The following is a 19878-nucleotide window of genomic DNA, read 5'->3' on the forward strand; positions in this document are numbered from 1 at the left end:
CTTCGCCTGTGTTTTGATTCTGTACTCTTTCAGAAGATGTGTAACAGCGCCCTCTGCCGTAATACAGGGAAAACACGGATACACTGATTCTGTCGATGCGGGAAAGAGTTAAAGTCATAAGAATCATCACTGAGAATATTCAGCTTTACTAGTTTCTTGACAACATCACTGTGATGTATAAATGCTTTATTCATGTTTTCTTTTTTGACATTGTTCCAGTGTTTTATTATAGTTTTATTACAGTATTTATTTCCAGTTAATAAGTGTAGTGCTTCAGTTTGTGGCTAAGGCAACATTTCACAATTTTTGCTTAAAGTTTCTCAATTATTATCTATATTTTATTTCAACTTTATTTCAATTGACAGTAATGTTTTTAGGGAATGATAATAACCCTGCACTGCGTTAATGACATTTAATGAGCTAAATATCAATTAAACAAAAATTGGCTTTTATTTTGTGAAATCAGTTTTTTGCGAGATTCCCTCAACAGGAAGTGATGTCATGCATTTGTTGATGGACGGCTGAGGCTGGTGGAAACCTGTTATTTTTATAGCAGCAGGAAACTCTTCCTTCACTCGATTAATTCAAAGAATCTGCTATTATTATTATTATTATTGTGAGTGGAAAAGGCAAGGCGTGGTTCATCTCTGGCATGTGACCTCTGGCCACGGCTGTTTCCATGGCAACGACCCCTTTATACCGCCAATACCAAGAGTTCAGTTTCACAGGCAATCAGTTATAGCTCATTTCGCTTTATATAATGAACAGATTCTTGGAGGTTAAAGTAATGGTTTACCAATGTTTCCAAACAATTCCAGTCATTATTTTGTAAAAAATGATCATTTAATTCAACAAACATGTACGTCTCATTTGCTTTGTGTTTAAATCAGTCAACCTGATTAATTTTTTTCATGTTTTTCCCCAATAAACATGATTTTTGCATAAAACCAACAAAATTACCTTTATTGCAAAGGAAATATAAATAAAAAATGACAATTCGGAGAGATGTAGATGTACATTTATATACAGTTTCCTACAACCTACCCTGCGGTCTCCAACGCTAAATACGACCGTAATGTCATAGTACATCTACGCTCATAAATGTGTCGTGATATGAAAACTGAGGCGGTTATTCTTAGCATTAATGTTGCGAGGACTTGTGATGTTCTGGATGGTGTGTTGTGGGATATATAAGCATTGATGGTGATGGGAGTCTTTATCTGAGCTCAACCTTCATGGTTCGAAGCACATCTCAGAAAGTTTCATTAGAAATGATCTGATTTCTGAAACGACCGCCGCTTGTTTCACAGTGAAAGATCCTTTAACCGCAGATCTGTGTGTGTGTGTGTGTGTGTGTGTGTGTGTGTGTGTGTCTATAGTCCCGTAGAAGATGAGATGCTGCTAAATGAGGTTTTCTAGCGCTGACCCAGGGTCAGTATGGGTGCATCCGAACTCTTCAAACTTCTTTAAAGTGTGTAATTTCTGTCACCTAAACGGACTCTAACTGGGTTACAAGAAGGTATTTTAACATCCAAAAATGACACGCCTCACCTATTTATTGCTACCGATCCCAGCATACGTCACACTTGTATTCATCTGTTCTACTGAGTTATTGTAATTTCTGTAAATGTGATGTTTGCTCTTATCCAGCGTTACTACACATGTCCACAACTATCACAGCATCTGGAGCCATTTTGTTTTGCATGTGTTGCTGGTTTTACGTTAGTAGCACCAGCACACACTCGGTGGAAAAGAAGTTTGTGTCGCTCAAAAAACAGATGACCCAAACTATTCTATACAAGAACGATAACTATAACAATATCAACGTAGTGTACAGTATCATTCTGTTTAATATAAGTGCATGCTTCCGTTTAATCGTCTTTAAATGCTCAAATGGATTCTGTTTGGTCAATGTTTTTATCGTTCAAAGAGATCCCAACAATTATGTGTGTGACTTAGCTATTCTCTTGGTTATCATTCTTAGTGTAAGCAGGCGTTTATTCTTCTAGGTTCGGTGAGGTGCGGCTTACGGTCACGACACACTCATGAGTCCTCAAGTTAGAGTAGATCCGATCGTCCAGCGTGGATGTGAGTTTGTCTGTGTGATGCATGAAGCCTGAATCCTGATCCAGGTCAGTAGGGTTAGGCATGGGAGTGTCTGTAAATGTGTTCATCGGTCCATGTTTATGTGAATCTGTCGTCCCAAAGTTCTCCAGTCTCCCACAATCTCTGGCACCGTAGTCCTGCGATTGCGATGAAAAGAAATGCCGGCTTGTGTTGTTGCTGCTGTTGTTTGCGTTTTCCTCCAGGTCCGGACCAGATCTTCCAGCATTCGAGGGTGGACCTGCACCCTCCAGCTCCGGAGCGGATGTTTCCGGCTCGGGCGATTCTGTACCCGCCTCGCTTCCCTCCTCATCCGCGGCGCTAGCGATGCGAGGCAAGGTGCTATGGTAGCGCGTGTCCAAGGGGAAGTTGGCGCTGTCGCCTCGGCGTAGCGGGTAGCAGCGCTGGCGCTCCAGGGATGGCGAGAATCGGGCGGCTCCGGGGTCGCTGTACTGTTTGCTCCGCTGCCACTGCTTCCGGAGATGGATGCGGGAACGGTGGCGGTGCCGCAGTGAGGGTGACCCCTGCTGGTCGAACTGGGGATCGTGGCGTAGGAATTCGTTAAACAGCGCCTCCGTCTTCTCATCGATGCTGTAGTCTCGCCGGCGGAAGCGCGGCTTGGGTTTGGTCGCGGGTTGCGGTTCTTGGGAAGCCTCACTGCTCTCCGATGCCTCGTCTTCCAGCTCCTCTTTAAACAGCCGTGCCTCGAAACTCTCACAAACCGTGCCTTTACGGCCAGAATTGGTGAAAAAGCGCCGGCGTTCTGATGCGGTCTTTGCCGAGCTACTTCCGAACAGCCTGAATTCCTCTGGAGCCTTGCAAGGAGCCTCGATCGAGGCGTAGCCGCTGTCCATTTGCAGAAGCTTCCGGTTGTTCGTCTCTCCATCGCTGCCTCTCTCAGAGTCAACACTGTCCCGTCCGCTTCTCCTCGACCCGACCACATCGTCATATGGCAGCTCGCCGTCCCCGTCCATATCGTCCTCGATGTCTTGCGAGTGGTAGTTGGGGACGCCTGCTCTTGAACAAGCGCTGTCTGCATCGCTGCGAGTGGAGTCTCTGTCGTTGCTGCTCAGGTCGGAGTACTGCTCCAGAGACGCTCTCAGGCTCCAGATGTCGCGGTAAAGACTCTCCTGACGACCAAACTCTTCACCGCCGCCTCCGGATGCTCCTGCCATCATCTCCTCTTCACCATCACCCATCTCCAGAGGTCCCTGGGATCCCGCTGGGTTCGTGTCTTTTGTCACTGTGTTGTGTTTGAGCTCCATTACAGCCTCTATCTCTATCCTGCAGGGGTAAACGCATGAAGTCAGTCGCCAACACACTCTCCAGACAGAAAGATAAACCTTGTTATTTTAAGGTAAATGTCTTATAGTTCTAGATTCTGGGTTCTAGATTGTATTAATTACAGAATCTTAGCAACAAGCCATTTCAATTGGCCAAAGATTTGCCTCCATATGCAGATTGAAGCATTGAGGCTTGTTTTGGAATTGGACTCCTGAAATTGAATGGTAAGTTGCCTAATGCTGCGTTCACACCAAATGCGAATAGAGCGTCTGGAGAGAGTGATTTCAATGTTAAGTCAATGGAAAGGTGTGTTGACGTGCGTCTGGAGGTCCTGCGATTCCGCCTCATTCGCGCATCCAGTTCGCGAATTGAGCGTTTTGCGCGTTACACGCGAGTGGTGCTTTTGTGCATTCACGCGTTTGAAGCGAATTCACGTTTAATGCCGGAGTTGAAAAATTGGAATTTTGCCGTCAATTCACCTGCATTAACCAATCAGGAGCCTGCTCGCTGCGGTCACGTGGTAAAGTGACGTGATGAGAAACCCCGCATAATTTAAAAATACTACTACTGTGTCACAAAATTAGGTTTTAAGACTTTTTCAGGTGAGAATGTAGTTGTTTAAAGCTCAAATCTGTGGTTTATTTATAAAGAAAGCGCCTATTTTAAAAACAACAACAATTGGAATTGGACTGTGACTCCTGAAATAGTAATGGGCGATATAAACGATATGCGATATAAACGATACAAAATTGGCCTACGATAGAGATTTGAAGTCTATTACATTATCGCGATAATGCACGTTGATGACAGAATCTACCCGCGAAATTAGAGCCACGAGCTGCAACTGGCAGCAATGCATCATCGTATTGGTCATCTTGAGTAAACATAGCTGAAAGCGAAACGGAGGAGCTGGTAAAAAAGACCGGTGCAACATCCATTGTTTGGACTTGGTTCGGATTTAAGCCGTCCGACGCACAGATGAGTGTGCGACAAACACACACAAAGTAGTCTTTGTGGTCTCTGCAGTGTTTCCCAACCAGAAACATGTTTTTTTTCTTTCAATTTTTTCAAATAATTATCTCTTTTTGTAAACTTTGTTCATTGCATGCCGTATGTTCGAATATGACCAGTAATTTTCGCCGTCATCACCCGGGTGTAATAATAATTAGTCTCAACTAATAATAATAAAAATTATGCCTAGATGGTTGCTTATTTTTCACTTGATCTTTTTTATAAACAATGTTTACTTTTAAACAGCATACAGCCTTTAAATGTTTATGAATTATTTACTTATAATGATTATCATAAATAATAAACGTATTGAATTGCATTACATTTTTTTAAATAAATAAAAATTGTGGTACCGAAATTGGTACAGATCTGGCACGCATCTCCCTGTATCATTGCGTGATATTTTTGTAGAATTTGTTTTAGCCTGGCCGCTATTCACTTCCATTATATGTATAAGCGCGTACAGGACGTTTTTAAAACGTTCTGCTTTTTTTTTTGTTAAAGTCTCTGCAGCTAGTGTACTTGACTTTTATTTATCTGCAACAATATGTTATAATTACAGTTTTGCACAATAAATGTTCTCAAAACTACATACAACGTTTCTTTCTTTAAAAAAATAAATACATTTAGCAGTTTGGCTTTCCTTAGGGTCTAACCCGTTCTGAAATGGTTCTATTATAATTTTTATATCGCAATATATATTGTTATCGCAAGAGGCTGCAATGTATATCGCAATATGGATTTTAGGCCATATCGCCCATCCCTATCCTGAAATTGAATGGTAAGTTGCCTAATGCTGCGTTCACACCAAATGCGAATAGAGCATCTGGAGAGAGTGATTTCAATGTTAAGTCAATGGAAAGGTGTGTTGACGTGCGTCTGGAGGTCCTGCGATTCCGCCTCATTCGCGCATCCAGTTCACAAATTGAGCGTTTTGCGCGATGCACGCGTTACACGCGAGTGGTGCTTTTGTGCATTCACGCGTTTGAAGCGAATTCACGTCTAATGCCGGAGTTAAAAAATTTGAATTTTGCCGTCAATTCACCTGCATTAACCAATCAGGAGCCTGCTCGCTGCGGTCACGTGGTAAAGTGACGTGATGAGAAACCCCGCATAATTTAAAAATACTACTATTGTGTCACAAAATTAGGTTTTAAGACTTTTTCAGGTGAGAATGTAGTTGTTTAAAGGGTTAGTTCACCCAAAAATGAAAATTCTGTCATTAATTCCTCACGTCGTTCGAGACCCGTCAGACCTCCGTTCATATTCGGAACACAAATGAAGATATTTTAGTGTAAAGCTGATGCTGAGAAAGGCTTCAGATAGGCCTCCATTGGCATTCAGTACATTTACACTCCCAAGACGGATAAAAGGCACTCAAAACATCGTTACAAAGTCCATCTCACCACAGTGACTCTACAATAATCTTACGATGCGACGACAATAGTTTTTGTGCGCAAAAAAAATCAAAATAACACCTTTTTCCAACTTGTTCTTGTCTTCCGTGTGTGTCTCCACGACGCATGCGCGAGAATATGAGCAGATCCGGCGTTCGGACACATGACCCAGAAGAGATTTGTTTACAATCAGAGGAAGACGCGCGTCTCTCAGCTGTTGAATTCTACATTGATCGTGCTTTAGGTCTCGGTGTAGTTCTCAAAATGGGGCTAGTGGCATTTCATGGATTCCCGAACCCCGGCGCTACGTCATATTCTCGCGCATGCGTCGTGGAGACACACGCGGAAGGCAATAACAAGCTGGATAAAGGTGTTATTTTGATTTTTTTTTTGCGCACAAAAACTATTGTCATCGCATCGTAAGATTATTGTAGAGTCGCTGTGGTGAGATGGACTTTGTAACAACATTTTAAGTGCCTTTTATCGGTCTTGGGAGTATAAGTGTACTGAATGCCAATGGAGGCCTATCTGAAGCCTTTCTCAGCATCAGCTTTACACTAAAATATCTTCATTTGTGTTCCGAATATGAACGGAGGTCTTACGGGTCTCGAACGACATAAGGGTGAGTAATTAATGACAGAATTTAATTTTTGGGTGAACTAACCCTTTAAAGCTCAACTCTGTGGTTTATTTATAAAGAGCGCCTTTTTTTTTTTTTTAAATATTCTTGCGTTTTTGGAGTTGTGAGCTCCAGAGGATCACCGGGCGCTCAGCGCTCATTAACCCCGGCGAAAGCAGCCTTTCCTCAGCCAGTCCTTCTGCATCTGCCGCTGCTCTGATGACCTGTAGTGGTTCGTCTTGGTTAGATCGAGCAGGCGATCTTTGCTCTCATGAATCATCATTTGTTGTCTGCCAAATCGTTTTGACTGATTTTTGTAAGGATATTTAAATACACATGCCGTGAAGATAATGTAAGAGTTGCCTGGACCCCATTTGTATGGCTATTAATGTTTAATATATATTTTTAATGAAAATGAAAAGAGGCAGAGTGGTATTTTATGACATATTTCTCCTGGAGCCCATTAAACGCGCGTATATTTCACTTCAAACTATCAATTTATACGCACGTCCAATTCGCTGTGTACGTGCGAATGGATTCAAAATGTTCAAGCGTCCAACTAGATACAGTAGACGCAATTTTGATGTTCTATTCGTGTTTGGTGTGAACGCAGCATAAAGATCCACTAATTCAGGGGAGTCCAACCCTACTCCTAGAGCAGTGCTTCTCAAACCTGTCCTGGGGACCCTCCACCATTGCACATTTTGGATGTCTCCTTCATCAGACACACCCAATTCAGGTCTTACAGTCTCCACTTATGGGTTGAATCAGGTTAGATGAGGGAGACATCCAAAATGTGCAATGGTGGAGGGTCCCCAGGACAGGTTTGAGAACCGCTGTCCTAGAGCACGGGTGGGCAATTCCAGTCCTCGAGGGCCACTGTCCTGTAGAGTTTAGCTCCAACCCTAATACAACTCACCTTACTGTAGCCTTATAGTAGGGGTGGGCAATTCCAGTCCTCGAGGGCCACTGTCCTGTAGAGTTTAGCTCCAACCCTAATCAAACACACCTGAACCAGCTAATCAATGTCTTCAGGATTACTAGAAGGCTACAGGCAGGTGAGTTTTATCAGGGTTGGAGCTAAACTCTGCAGGACAGTGGCGCTCCAGGACTGGAAGTGCCCACCCCTGTCCTAGAGGGTCAATATATTTAGCTCCAACCCTAATTAAACACACCTGAACCATCTAATCAAGGTTTTCAGGATTACTAGAAACTTTTAGGCAAGTGTGTTTGGGCAGGTTGGAGTCAAACTCTATAGGACATTGCCCCTTGAGGAGCAGGTTTGGACATCCCTGCCTTAATTTAGGAGAGTTCACTCCTGATCCTGGAGGTCCACTGCCCAGCAGACTTTGGTTCCAGTCTTTATTAAACACATCTACACCATATAATCAAGGTTTTCAGGATTACTAGAACTTCCAGCAGCTGAGGCAGGTGTGTTTTGTTGGAGTTAAACTCTATAGGACATTGGCTCTCCAAGAGCACGTTTGGACAACCCTACCTTAAATTAGGCTACATTTACAAGTGACCCAATTCCAATTTTAGACAAGTGTTTTGGTGGTTGGAGCTAAACTCTATAGGACATTGGCCCTCCAGGAGCAGAATTGGACAAACCTGCCCTAATTTAGGAGAGTCCAATTCTGATCCCGGAGGTCCACTGTCCTGCAAACTTTGGCTCCAATCCAAAACTTTGGATCCAATCTTGATCTGGCCCACATCTGGTACATGTGGATTCCACACATGCCAGATGTGGGTCGGATCTGGGCCGACACTATGTTGCTGTCTGGGTGAAGGGCCAATGTAATTTAAGATACCTGAACCATCGATTCAAGGTCTTCGGGATTATTAGAAACATTCAGGCAAGTGTGTTTTGAAAGGTTGGATCTAAACCCTATTAGAAATTGACCCTCCAGGAGCAGAATTGGACAACCCTGCCCTAATTTAAGAGAGTCCAATCATGTTCCTGGAGGTCCACTGTCCTGCAGATTTTGGTTCCAACCCTAATTAAACATGTCTGAACCATCTAATCAACGTTTTCGGGATTACCAGAAACGTTCAAGTGTGTTTTAGCGGTTGGATCTAAACTCTATAGGACACTGGCCCTCCAGGAGCAGGATTGGACATCCCTGGCCTAATTTAGGAGAGTCCAATCATGTTCCTGGAGGTCCACTGTCCTGCAGATTTTGGCTCAAATCCCAATTGAACACACATGAAACAGCTAATAAAGGTCTTTAGGATTACTAGAGACTTTCAAGCAAGTGTGTTTGGGCATGTTGGAGCTAAACTCTATTGGACATTAGTCTTCCAAGAGCAGGATTGGACAACCCTGCCCTAATTTAGGAGAGTTCAATTATGTTTCTGGAGGTCCACTGTCCTGCAGATTTTGGTTCCAACCCTAATTAAACATGTCTGAACCATCTAATCAACGTTTTCGGGATTACCAGAAACGTTCAAGTGTGTTTTAGCGGTTGGATCTAAACTCTATAGGACACTGGCCCTCCAGGAGCTGGATTTGACAACCCTGCCTTTATTCAGGGGTGTCCAATCCTGATCCTGGAGCTTTGCTCCAACCTGCAGGATTGAACCCCCTGCCCTGCCCTGCCCTAAGCTCCTGAGGTGCTGTGGCTTTACCTGCTGAGAGCAGGAGGAGCTCCTGAAGTGGCGTCCAAAGAACCAGCTGAGAGGCGTCTAGGCGGTTCCATTTGTGGCTGAGCGCGAGGTTTTTGCAACAGGAAGTCACTGACTCCACCCTGCAAGTTTTCTTCTCCCTGATCCAGAGTCTCACTGGCCGCACGCTGCCTCTGAAATGCACGTCTCCGAGGAGAACCTAAGAATACAGGAAAAACACAGGAATAGCCATGCACAGATTAGTACTTATTTATTTCACTCAAATTTAAGAGTTTCATCTAAAATTTACATTTTTTTCTCAGCTTCACTTCAGTTAACAGAAATTTAAAATTTTTAGTTCATAACAATGCTGAACTGTGATACGCCAATAAACATTAAAAATACACAGAGCAGTACAATAGTCCCTGTAAATTAGAACTATATTCATCAATGCATTTTGAAATGCGATGATTGTTTTCACAGATCTCGTTCTTCAGGAACAGCCTTAACGTTAACAGATTTTGAAACGCAGAAGCTCCTCAGCCTCACTAATGACCGCATGTAATGTGATCTATCGCTCATTAAGCAGGAAATGAGCAGCCGTGCTGACTGACCTTTCACATCAGGTGAAGAACAATATGATTATTTTATAATTCATTTATCAGGAAGCAGATTTTGTCCTGCACTCTTGGTTGAAGTCTGTGAGCCAATCAGATTTCACAACAGTCACGTGACTTTAACTAGAATGAGCTACTCTACCAGTATTGATCCGGTATTGATTCCTCTTCTCCAGGCTCTTTCAGAGCATCTTTGGATTGTATGATTTCTGAACAATATTGCAGTTTATATATCACTTTGAAAACATCTTTCAGAAAACAAAATGCCCAGAGGGTTTAAAGGTCCCCTTCTTCTCGATTCCATTGTTCAAACTTTAGTTAGTGTGTAATGTTGCTGTTAGAGCATAAATAATACCTGTAAAATTATAAAGCTCAAAGTTCAATGCCAAGCGAGATATTTTATTTAACAGAAGTTCCCTTTCAAAGCCTACAGCGAACGGCTGGCTTGGACTACATCCTGGTACTTCCTTCTTTAATTACGTCAGTAGAGCAGTAGAACAGACTAACCTCCGCCCACAAAGAAACGCGAAAAAGGGGGCGCGGTCTTGTTGCTGTCCCACGTGGAGAAGCGGACGGTCGCGTGGAGAAAAGGAACTGTTGCGTTGAGTGTGTTTATCGCCATGTCGTCGAGACGCTGTTATTTTCATCCAGGAGTCAAATCACCTTTGTTTGGCTTTCCCAGGGACGCTGTAGAGATTATTGAACGCATACATCTCTCCGTTAAGAGGCGTGACCTTTCCAACGTGCGCTAAGCAGCTGTCAAATTACAACACAGGAACCTCTTTCACGTGCGCTAAGCTGTGGTCGAATCACAGCACAGGAACCGCTTGCACAATCAGAACTCGTTACGTGTTTCTGAAGGAGGGACTTTATAGAACAAGGAAATCACCAGCCGTTTTTAGGACAGTGGAAACAGCGGTATACAGATAAGTAAATAGTGTGAAAAATACTGTGTTTTTTTACACGCGAAACATGAACACATGTTATATTGCACACTGTAAACACAATCAAAGCTTCAAAAAAACACGAAGAACGGGACCTTTAATGAAACTGAACATATGGACAGTTCATACAAGTTCATTTATTTGTTTATTAATTATTATATACTTATTAGGAATAGATTATTTATACCTCTCATATCAAGACTCGCTGCTCTCTGGATGGTGTCGCGTCTCCATTTCTTGACGCTGAAGAACGGACCCGCTCCCTCCAGGCTGGCGTGGCGTCTGAGCTTAGACAGGAAGTGGAGCATGGTGCCCTGCGCCGGACAGGAAGTGGAATCTCTGTCCATCAGCAGGCTTCTGCTCATCACCTCAATCTGGAGAGGAAAACCAGGAGTAAAGAGATGGTGAAAGTGAAGACGGAAGCAGGTAACATGGCTGAATCTCAGGGAAATATTACAATCCTTAATCAAACATATTTAAAGCCTTTTGACGTATTCACTTTGCAGCTGAAGAAATTTCTGGAAACAACATCCTTATGTCGTCTTCTTGTAGACCTATATATTACTTTGTTCTTACATGTTCTTTTAGCATTTATTGATAATAAACTTTTCATAACAAACATTTGAAAGCTATCTGGTAACATTGCGCACAATATAATCCACTCCCCTAACTCTCAGCCTGCTACAGTAGCCACTCCCCTAACTCTCCACCTGTTACAGTAGCCACACCCCAAACTCTCAGCCTGCTACAGTAGCCACACCCCAAACTCTCCACCTGTTACAGTAGCCACACCCCAAACTCTCAGCCTGCTACAGTAGCCACACCCCAAACTCTCAGCCTGCTACAGTAGCCACACCCCAAACTCTCAGCCTGCTACAGTAGCCACTCCCCAAACTCTCAGCCTGTTACAGTAGCCACACCCCAAACTCTCAGCCTGCTACAGTAGCCACACCCCAAACTCTCAGCCTGCTACAGTAGCCACTCCCCAAACTCTCAGCCTGTTACAGTAGCCACTCCTCAAACTCTCAGCCTGCTACAGTAGCCACTCCTCAAACTCTCAGTCTGTTACAGTAGCCACACCCCAAACTCTCAGCCTGCTACAGTAGCCACTCCCCAAACTCTCAGCCTGTTACAGTAGCCACTCCCCAAACTCTCAGCCTGTTACAGTAGCCACTCCCCAAACTCTCAGCCTGCTACAGTAGCCACTCCCCAAACTCTCAGCCTGCTACAGTAGCCACTCCTCAAACTCTCAGCCTGTTACAGTAGCCACACCCCAAACTCTCAGCCTGTTACAGTAGCCACTCCCCAAACTCTCAGCCTGTTACAGTAGCCACTCCCCAAACTCTCAGCCTGTTACAGTAGCCACTCCCCAAACTCTCAGCCTGCTACAGTAGCCACTCCCCAAACTCTCAGCCTGCTACACTAGCCACTCCCCAAACTCTCAGCCTGCTACAGTAGCCACTCCTCAAACTCTCAGCCTGTTACAGTAGCCACACCCCAAACTCTCAGCCTGTTGCAGTAGCCATTCCCCAAACTCTCAGCCTGCTACAGTAGCCACTCCCCTAACTCTCAGCCTGTTACAGTAGCCACTCCTCAAACTCTCAGTCTGTTACAGTAGCCATTCCCCAAACTCTCAGTCTGTTACAGTAGCCATTCCCCAAACTCTCAGCCTGTTACAGTAGCCACTCCCCAAACTCTCAGCCTGCTACAGTAGCCACACCCCAAACTCTCAGCCTGTTACAGTAGCCACTCCCCTAACTCTCAGCCTGTTACAGTAGCCACTCCCCTAACTCTCAGCCTGCTACAGTAGCCACACCCCAAACTCTCAGCCTGTTACAGTAGCCACTCCCCAAACTCTCAGCCTGCTACAGTAGCCACTCCCCTAACTCTCAGCCTGCTACAGTAGCCACTCCCCTAACTCTCAGCCTGCTACAGTAGCCACTCCCCTAACTCTCAGCCTGTTACAGTAGCCACTCCCCAAACTCTCAGCCTGCTACAGTAGCCACTCCCCTAACTCTCAGCCTGCTACAGTAGCCACTCCTCAAACTCTCAGCCTGCTACAGTAGCCACTCCCCAAACTCTCAGCCTGCTACAGTAGCCACTCCCCAAACTCTCAGCCTGTTACAGTAGCCACTCCCCAAACTCTCAGCCTGCTACAGTAGCCACTCCCCAAACTCTCAGCCTGCTACAGTAGCCACTCCCCTAACTCTCAGCCTGCTACAGTAGCCACTCCCCTAACTCTCAGCCTGCTACAGTAGCCACTCCCCTAACTCTCAGCCTGTTACAGTAGCCACTCCCCAAACTCTCAGCCTGTTACAGTAGCCACTCCCCAAACTCTCAGCCTGCTACAGTAGCCACACCCCAAACTCTCAGCCTGTTACAGTAGCCACTCCCCAAACTCTCAGCCTGTTACAGTAGCCACTCCCCAAACTCTCAGCCTGTTACAGTAGCCACTCCCCAAACTCTCAGCCTGTTACAGTAGCCACTCCCCAAACTCTCAGCCTGTTACAGTAGCCACTCCCCAAACTCTCAGCCTGCTACAGTAGCCACTCCCCTAACTCTCAGCCTGCTACAGTAGCCACTCCCCTAACTCTCAGCCTGTTACAGTAGCCACTCCCCAAACTCTCAGCCTGCTAAGTAGCCACACCCCAAACTCTCAGCCTGTTACAGTAGCCACTCCCCAAACTCTCAGCCTGTTACAGTAGCCACTCCCCAAACTCTCAGCCTGTTACAGTAGCCACTCCCCAAACTCTCAGCCTGTTACAGTAGCCACTCCCCTAACTCTCAGCCTGTTACAGTAGCCACTCCCCAAACTCTCAGCCTGCTAAGTAGCCACACCCCAAACTCTCAGCCTGTTACAGTAGCCACACCCCAAACTCTCAGCCTGCTACAGTAGCCACACCCCAAACTCTCAGCCTGTTACAGTAGCCACTCCCCAAACTCTCAGCCTGCTACAGTAGCCACTCCCCTAACTCTCAGCCTGCTACAGTAGCCACTCCCCTAACTCTCAGCCTGCTACAGTAGCCACTCCCCTAACTCTCAGCCTGTTACAGTAGCCACTTCCCAAACTCTCAGCCTGCTACAGTAGCCACGCCCCAAACTCTCAGCCTGCTACAGTAGCCACTCCCCTAACTCTCAGCCTGCTACAGTAGCCACTCCTCAAACTCTCAGCCTGTTACAGTAGCCACTCCCCAAACTCTCAGCCTGCTACAGTAGCCACTCCTCAAACTCTCAAGGTGTGTTCGACATCGGCTGCGGCTGGATGCAACTGATCGGCGAGAGTAGCCGCGTGCAGGCGGAGGAGCTGCAAACACAGACATGAAGTCGGACACTTTCTGCTTCCCGCGGTGACGCTCGCGCTGTGTTTGCACACTTTATCAGCTGAAGTGAAATAAATGCAATATTTGGCAATACACAGATGTTTCAGAGACATTATTGTCATGTAATACTTTATGCACTGCTTAATACAGCGTGTGTTTTTACAAGAATAAAGTTCAACATATAAGCCTACACTATCAATGAAGTGGGGTCTATGTTTTTAATCCGTTATATTTTGATAAACATGACAATATAACATCGCGACTACATGAAAGGAGGTTTTACTGTTATAAAAAACAGATTTGTGCGCATTAGTGGAGCTGAAGGTTTTAGAATAAACACGAAACACACGTGATCGCTGTCATGCGGTGAATCTGGCCAATCGTGGAACGGCTGTGTCGTCATCAGAGCCCGTGCAGCCTCATGCAGTCGCTCTCGAGAAACTGCACCGGCTGTAATCGCCGGCTGCTCTCGAATCGCTCTCGCGGCACTTTGTTAACATACGTCACTGTCACGTGGCGTCGGCGCTGCCTCAAGTCGGACAAAATTTCTAACCGGCATGCACTGCTTCAAGTCAGCCGCCGATCGGTCTGCGCATCGCTGGGTGAAGTCGAACAAGCCTTCAGTCTGTTACAGTAGCCACTCCTCAAACTCTCAGCCTGCTACAGTAGCCACTCCCCAAACTCTCAGCCTGCTACAGTAGCCACTCCCCAAACTCTCAGCCTGCTACAGTAGCCACTCCCCAAACTCTCAGCCTGCTACAGTAGCCACTCCCCAAACTCTCAGCCTGCTACAGTAGCCACTCCCCAAACTCTCAGTCTGCTACAGTAGCCACTCCCCAAACTCTCAGCCTGCTACAGTAGCCACTCCCCAAACTCTCAGCCTGCTACAGTAGCCACTCCCCAAACTCTCAGCCTGTTACAGTAGCCACTCCTCAAACTCTCAGCCTGCTACGGTAGCCACTCCCCTAACTCTCAGCCTGCTACAGTAGCCACTCCCCAAACTCTCAGCCTGCTACAGTAGCCACTCCCCAAACTCTCAGCCTGCTACAGTAGCCACTCCCCAAACTCTCAGCCTGCTACAGTAGCCACTCCCCAAACTCTCAGCCTGCTACAGTAGCCACTCCTCAAACTCTCAGCCTGCTACGGTAGCCACTCCCCTAACTCTCAGCCTGCTACAGTAGCCACTCCCCAAACTCTCAGCCTGTCACAGTAGCCACTCCCCAAACTCTCAGCCTGCTACAGTAGCCACTCCCCAAACTCTCAGCCTGTTACAGTAGCCACTCCCCAAACTCTCAGTTTGCTACAGTAGCCACTCCCCAAACTCTCAGTCTGCTACAGTAGCCACTCCCCTAACTCTCAGTCTGTTACAGTAGCCACTCCCCAAACTCTCAGCCTGTTACAGTAGCCACTCCCCAAACTCTCAGTCTGTTACGGTAGCCACTCCCCAAACTCTCAGCCTGCTACAGTAGCCACTCCCCAAACTCTCAGCCTGTTACAGTAGCCACTCCCCAAACTCTCAGCCTGCTACAGTAGCCACTCCCCAAACTCTCAGCCTGTTACAGTAGCCACTCCCCAAACTCTCAGTCTGTTACGGTAGCCACTCCCCAAACTCTCAGCCTGTTACAGTAGCCACTCCCCAAACTCTCAGTTTGCTACAGTAGCCACTTCCCAAACTCTCAGCCTGCTACAGTAGCCACTCCCCTAACTCTCAGTCTGTTACGGTAGCCACTCCCCAAACTCTCAGCCTGTTACAGTAGCCACTCCCCAAACTCTCAGCCTGTTACAGTAGCCACTCCCCAAACTCTCAGCCTGCTACGGTAGCCACTCCCCAAACTCTCAGTCTGTTACAGTAGCCACTCCCCAAACTCTCAGCCTGCTACAGTAGCCACTCCCCAAACTCTCAGCCTGTTACAGTAGCCACTCCCCTAACTCTCAGCCTGTTACAGTAGCCACTCCCCTAACTCTCAGCCTGTTACAGTAGCCACTCCCCAAACTCTCAGTCTGTTACAGTAGCCACTCCCCAAACTCTCAGTCTGTTACAGTAGCCACACCCCAAAAATTGTGTTTCCAAATGAAAGCGTATTGCAGGGACTCACGGTTTGTGATCGGGCAGGTTTGCCGGTGTGTTCGGCGCTGGTGTTCAGGGTGGAGTTGAGTGTGTCTCCGGGCAGAGCACAGCTGGGGCTCTGACTGCTCCACAATCCTGGAGCCTCTGGCACGGGGCCCTCAGCGGGCTACACACACACACACACACACACACACATTTATTTGCTCTGCCCCTCAACCTAGTGCACTGACTACATAGGCGTCTTAAAGCATCATCTGCATCAGACTCCAGAATATAGCGAATAGAGACAGTCTTTTGTTATTATTGGTCATTTGCTGTATCATTGATCAAATAAAGAAATAAAACATCGGTTACACTTTATTTCAATAGTCCACTTCAGACTCATGACGCGTGTCACCTGGAATATGGAGAGGGATGGGTGTTGTGAGGGCTGTTCGGTGACCGTGATGCTGTTCTCCGGCGAATCACACTCCATGATGGTGAGGATCTTCAGCGCTGGCGGTGGGATGTGCAGGTGTGTCAGACGAGCTTTCTTCAGGTGATGGAAGTCTCCTTCTGTGAGCGTGTACCTGAGAGAGAGAGAGAGAGAGAGAGAGAGAATGATAGCTATATTAGCACACACATGGCAGATGCTCAGAAGCTGACCCTTGACCCTCATAACAGTGTCTGACCTTCGACCTTTCTCCTGGTCTTTGGCGCTCTGCTCATAGATGGCGGCCTCGTTGAAAGAGACCCGTCGTCCGGTGCAGGACGCAGACAGGAAATGCTCTGCATCCGTATCGCCATGACAACTGGAAGCGGACAGCGACTCGCCGCTCTCGAGTCTGATGGTGATGTCTGAAGATGAAGATGAAAATACACAATAATGCACTTTTGTTCCCGTTTTCAGGAGGGAACCCTATAGTTATCAACACCTTCGCTTAAATGACTAAATCCTAAATTTTAACTCACTTCAGACTCTTTGAAACCTGCTATTTTTCACCTGCGACAACTGATCATATTTTCATTAATACTTTTTGAATATTTAAATATCCTCATAGAACATAACCAATTAATATTTTAATCTCTTAATAGAACATAACCCCTTCATACTTGACTATAGTAACTGACTGTGAGTCTCTCTGGTGGTAAAGCGTGTTCACCTTGTGTCGGCTGACTCTCCTCTACGTATGTAGTGTTGGTTTTTTCCAGGTCATCACTGGCTCTGAACATCAAACAAACACAAACAACATCAGAATATGAGAATATCAATGTAATTCATCTGTTGGACTCAAGCATCTGATATGTATTGATTTATTTAGAGTTTGTAGACACACACACACACACACACACACACACACACACACACACACTATACACCAATCAGGCATAACATTACGAGCACTGACAGGTGAAGTGAATAACACTGATGATCTCTGTTAGTGGGTGGGATATATTAGACAGCAAGTGAACATTTTGTCCTCAAAGTTGATGTGTTTGAAGCAGGAAAAATGGGCAAGCGTCAGGATTTGACAAGGGACAAATTGTCATAGACATAGCAAGACAACTGGGTCAGAGCATCTCCAAAACTGTGTGGACTGGACTGTGTGGGCTGGACTGTGTGGACTGGACTGTGTGGGCTGGACTGTGTGGACTGGACTGTGTGGGCTGGACTGTGTGGGCTGGACTGTGTGGATCTGGACTGTGTGGGCTGTACTGTGTGGGCTGGACTGTGTGGACTGGACTGTGTGGGCTGGACTGTGTGGGCTGGACTGTGTGGGCTGGACTGTGTGGACTGGACTGTGTGAGTCTGGACTGTGTGGGCTGGACTGTGTGGGCTGGACTGTGTGGGCTGGACTGTGTGGACTGGACTGTGTGGACTGGACTGTGTGGGCTGGACTGTGTGGGCTGGACTGTGTGGATCTGGACTGTGTGGGCTGGACTGTGTGGATCTGGACTGTGTGGGCTGGACTGTGTGGGCTGGACTGTGTGGGCTGGACTGTGTGGACTGGACTGTGTGGACTGGACTGTGTGGACTGGACTGTGTGGACTGGACTGTGTGAGTCTGGACTGTGTGGGCTGGACTGTGTGGGCTGGACTGTGTGGGCTGGACTGTGTGGATCTGGACTGTGTGGGCTGTACTGTGTGGATCTGGACTGTGTGGATCTGGACTGTGTGGGCTGGACTGTGTGGGCTGGACTGTGTGGGCTGGACTGTGTGGGCTGGACTGTGTGGGCTGGACTGTGTGGGCTGTACTGTGTGGACTGGACTGTGTGAGTCTGGACTGTGTGGGCTGGACTGTGTGGGCTGGACTGTGTGGGCTGGACTGTGTGGGCTGGACTGTGTGGGCTGGACTGTGTGGGCTGGACTGTGTGGATCTGGACTGTGTGGGCTGGACTGTGTGGGCTGGACTGTGTGGGCTGGACTGTGTGGGCTGGACTGTGTGGGCTGTACTGTGTGGACTGGACTGTGTGAGTCTGGACTGTGTGGGCTGGACTGTGTGGGCTGGACTGTGTGGGCTGGACTGTGTGGGCTGGACTGTGTGGGCTGGACTGTGTGGATCTGGACTGTGTGGGCTGGACTGTGTGGGCTGGACTGTGTGGGCTGGACTGTGTGGGCTGGACTGTGTGGGCTGGACTGTGTGGGCTGGACTGTGTGGGCTGGACTGTGTGGGCTGGACTGTGTGGGCTGGACTGTGTGGGCTGTACTGTGTGGACTGGACTGTGTGAGTCTGGACTGTGTGGGCTGGACTGTGTGGGCTGGACTGTGTGAGTCTGGACTGTGTGGGCTGGACTGTGTGGGCTGGACTGTGTGAGTCTGGACTGTGTGGGCTGGACTGTGTGAGTCTGGACTGTGTGGGCTGGACTGTGTGGGCTGGACCGTGTGGGCTGGACCGTGTGGGCTGGACCGTGTGGGCTGGACCGTGTGGGCTGGACCGTGTGGGCTGGACCGTGTGGGCTGGACCGTGTGGGCTGGACCGTGTGGGCTGGACCGTGTGGGCTGGACCGTGTGGGCTGGACCGTGTGGGCTGGACCGTGTGGGCTGGACCGTGTGGGCTGGACCGTGTGGGCTGGACCGTGTGGGCTGGACCGTGTGGGCTGGACCGTGTGGGCTGGACTGTGTGGGCTGGACTGTGTGGGCTGGACTGTGTGGGCTGGACTGTGTGAGTCTGGACTGTGTGAGTCTGGACTGTGTGAGTCTGGACTGTGTGGGCTGGACTGTGTGGACTGGACCGTGTTTCGTGTGAATGTTCACCTGGAGTAGCGGCGTTCTCCTCGGCAGCAGCGGTGGCAGAAGACCAGCAGGGCGGACAGGACCATCATCGTCCCGCCGGCGAACACACACAGCATCACCAGCAGCAGGGCGTAGTTCTCCTGTGAGCCCGACACCAGAGGCACGTCCTGTTACATGCACACGCGTGTCAGTCTGAGATCAGCGTCATGCTCTACACATCAGTTTCTCCTCCAGTGTAGGAGTCAGAAGATCAGAGACGTGAGGCTGGACAGCCAGAACGAAGAGACCAGCCTTTTATTGAGTTTCTAACTGGAGTCAAATCTCTTAAAGCATTAGTTCACTTTTAAATAAACTTCTGCTGATAATTTCCTCACCCTCATGTCATCCAAGATGTCCATGTCTTTCCTTCTGCAGTCGAAAAGAAATGAAGGTTTTGGATGAGAACAGTCCAGGGGTTTTTCTCCATATAATGGACTTCAATGGGCTCCAAACGGTTCAGTTTCAGTGCAGCTTTAAACGACCCCAGATGATGAATAAGGGTCTGATCTAGACAAACCATCAGTTTCTGAGAGAAACCCAGCAGTATTTATGATATTATTTTACCTCTTACCAGACGAGCGTGATCATCTCTGAGCTCAGCCATAACTTCTGGAGAGTGAGGTCAAATACGAGCGTGGTCATAGATATATCGCTAGTAG

General features: G+C 47.3%; 1 protein-coding gene across 1 annotated transcript in view; it reads right to left on the reverse strand.

The window, feature by feature from the left end:
• Positions 1-827: 827 nt before the first annotated feature.
• The window catches only part of cbarpa (CACN subunit beta associated regulatory protein a), a 32643-nt gene continuing 13592 nt past the window's right edge, over positions 828-19878 (reverse strand). The window contains exons 3-10 of the mRNA XM_079818399.1: positions 19202-19347; positions 17110-17171; positions 16639-16804; positions 16365-16536; positions 15996-16133; positions 10767-10953; positions 9043-9238; positions 828-3387 (exon numbers count right to left, since the gene is read on the reverse strand). Of these exons, the coding sequence (XP_079674525.1) occupies positions 1998-3387; positions 9043-9238; positions 10767-10953; positions 15996-16133; positions 16365-16536; positions 16639-16804; positions 17110-17171; positions 19202-19347 (2457 nt within the window). The 3' untranslated portion in view covers positions 828-1997. The remainder of the gene's footprint in view (positions 3388-9042; positions 9239-10766; positions 10954-15995; positions 16134-16364; positions 16537-16638; positions 16805-17109; positions 17172-19201; positions 19348-19878) is intronic.

This window comes from Gobio gobio (genome assembly GCF_949357685.1).
Source record: "Gobio gobio genome assembly, chromosome: 6".
NCBI classification, from domain to species: domain Eukaryota; kingdom Metazoa; phylum Chordata; class Actinopteri; order Cypriniformes; family Gobionidae; genus Gobio; species Gobio gobio.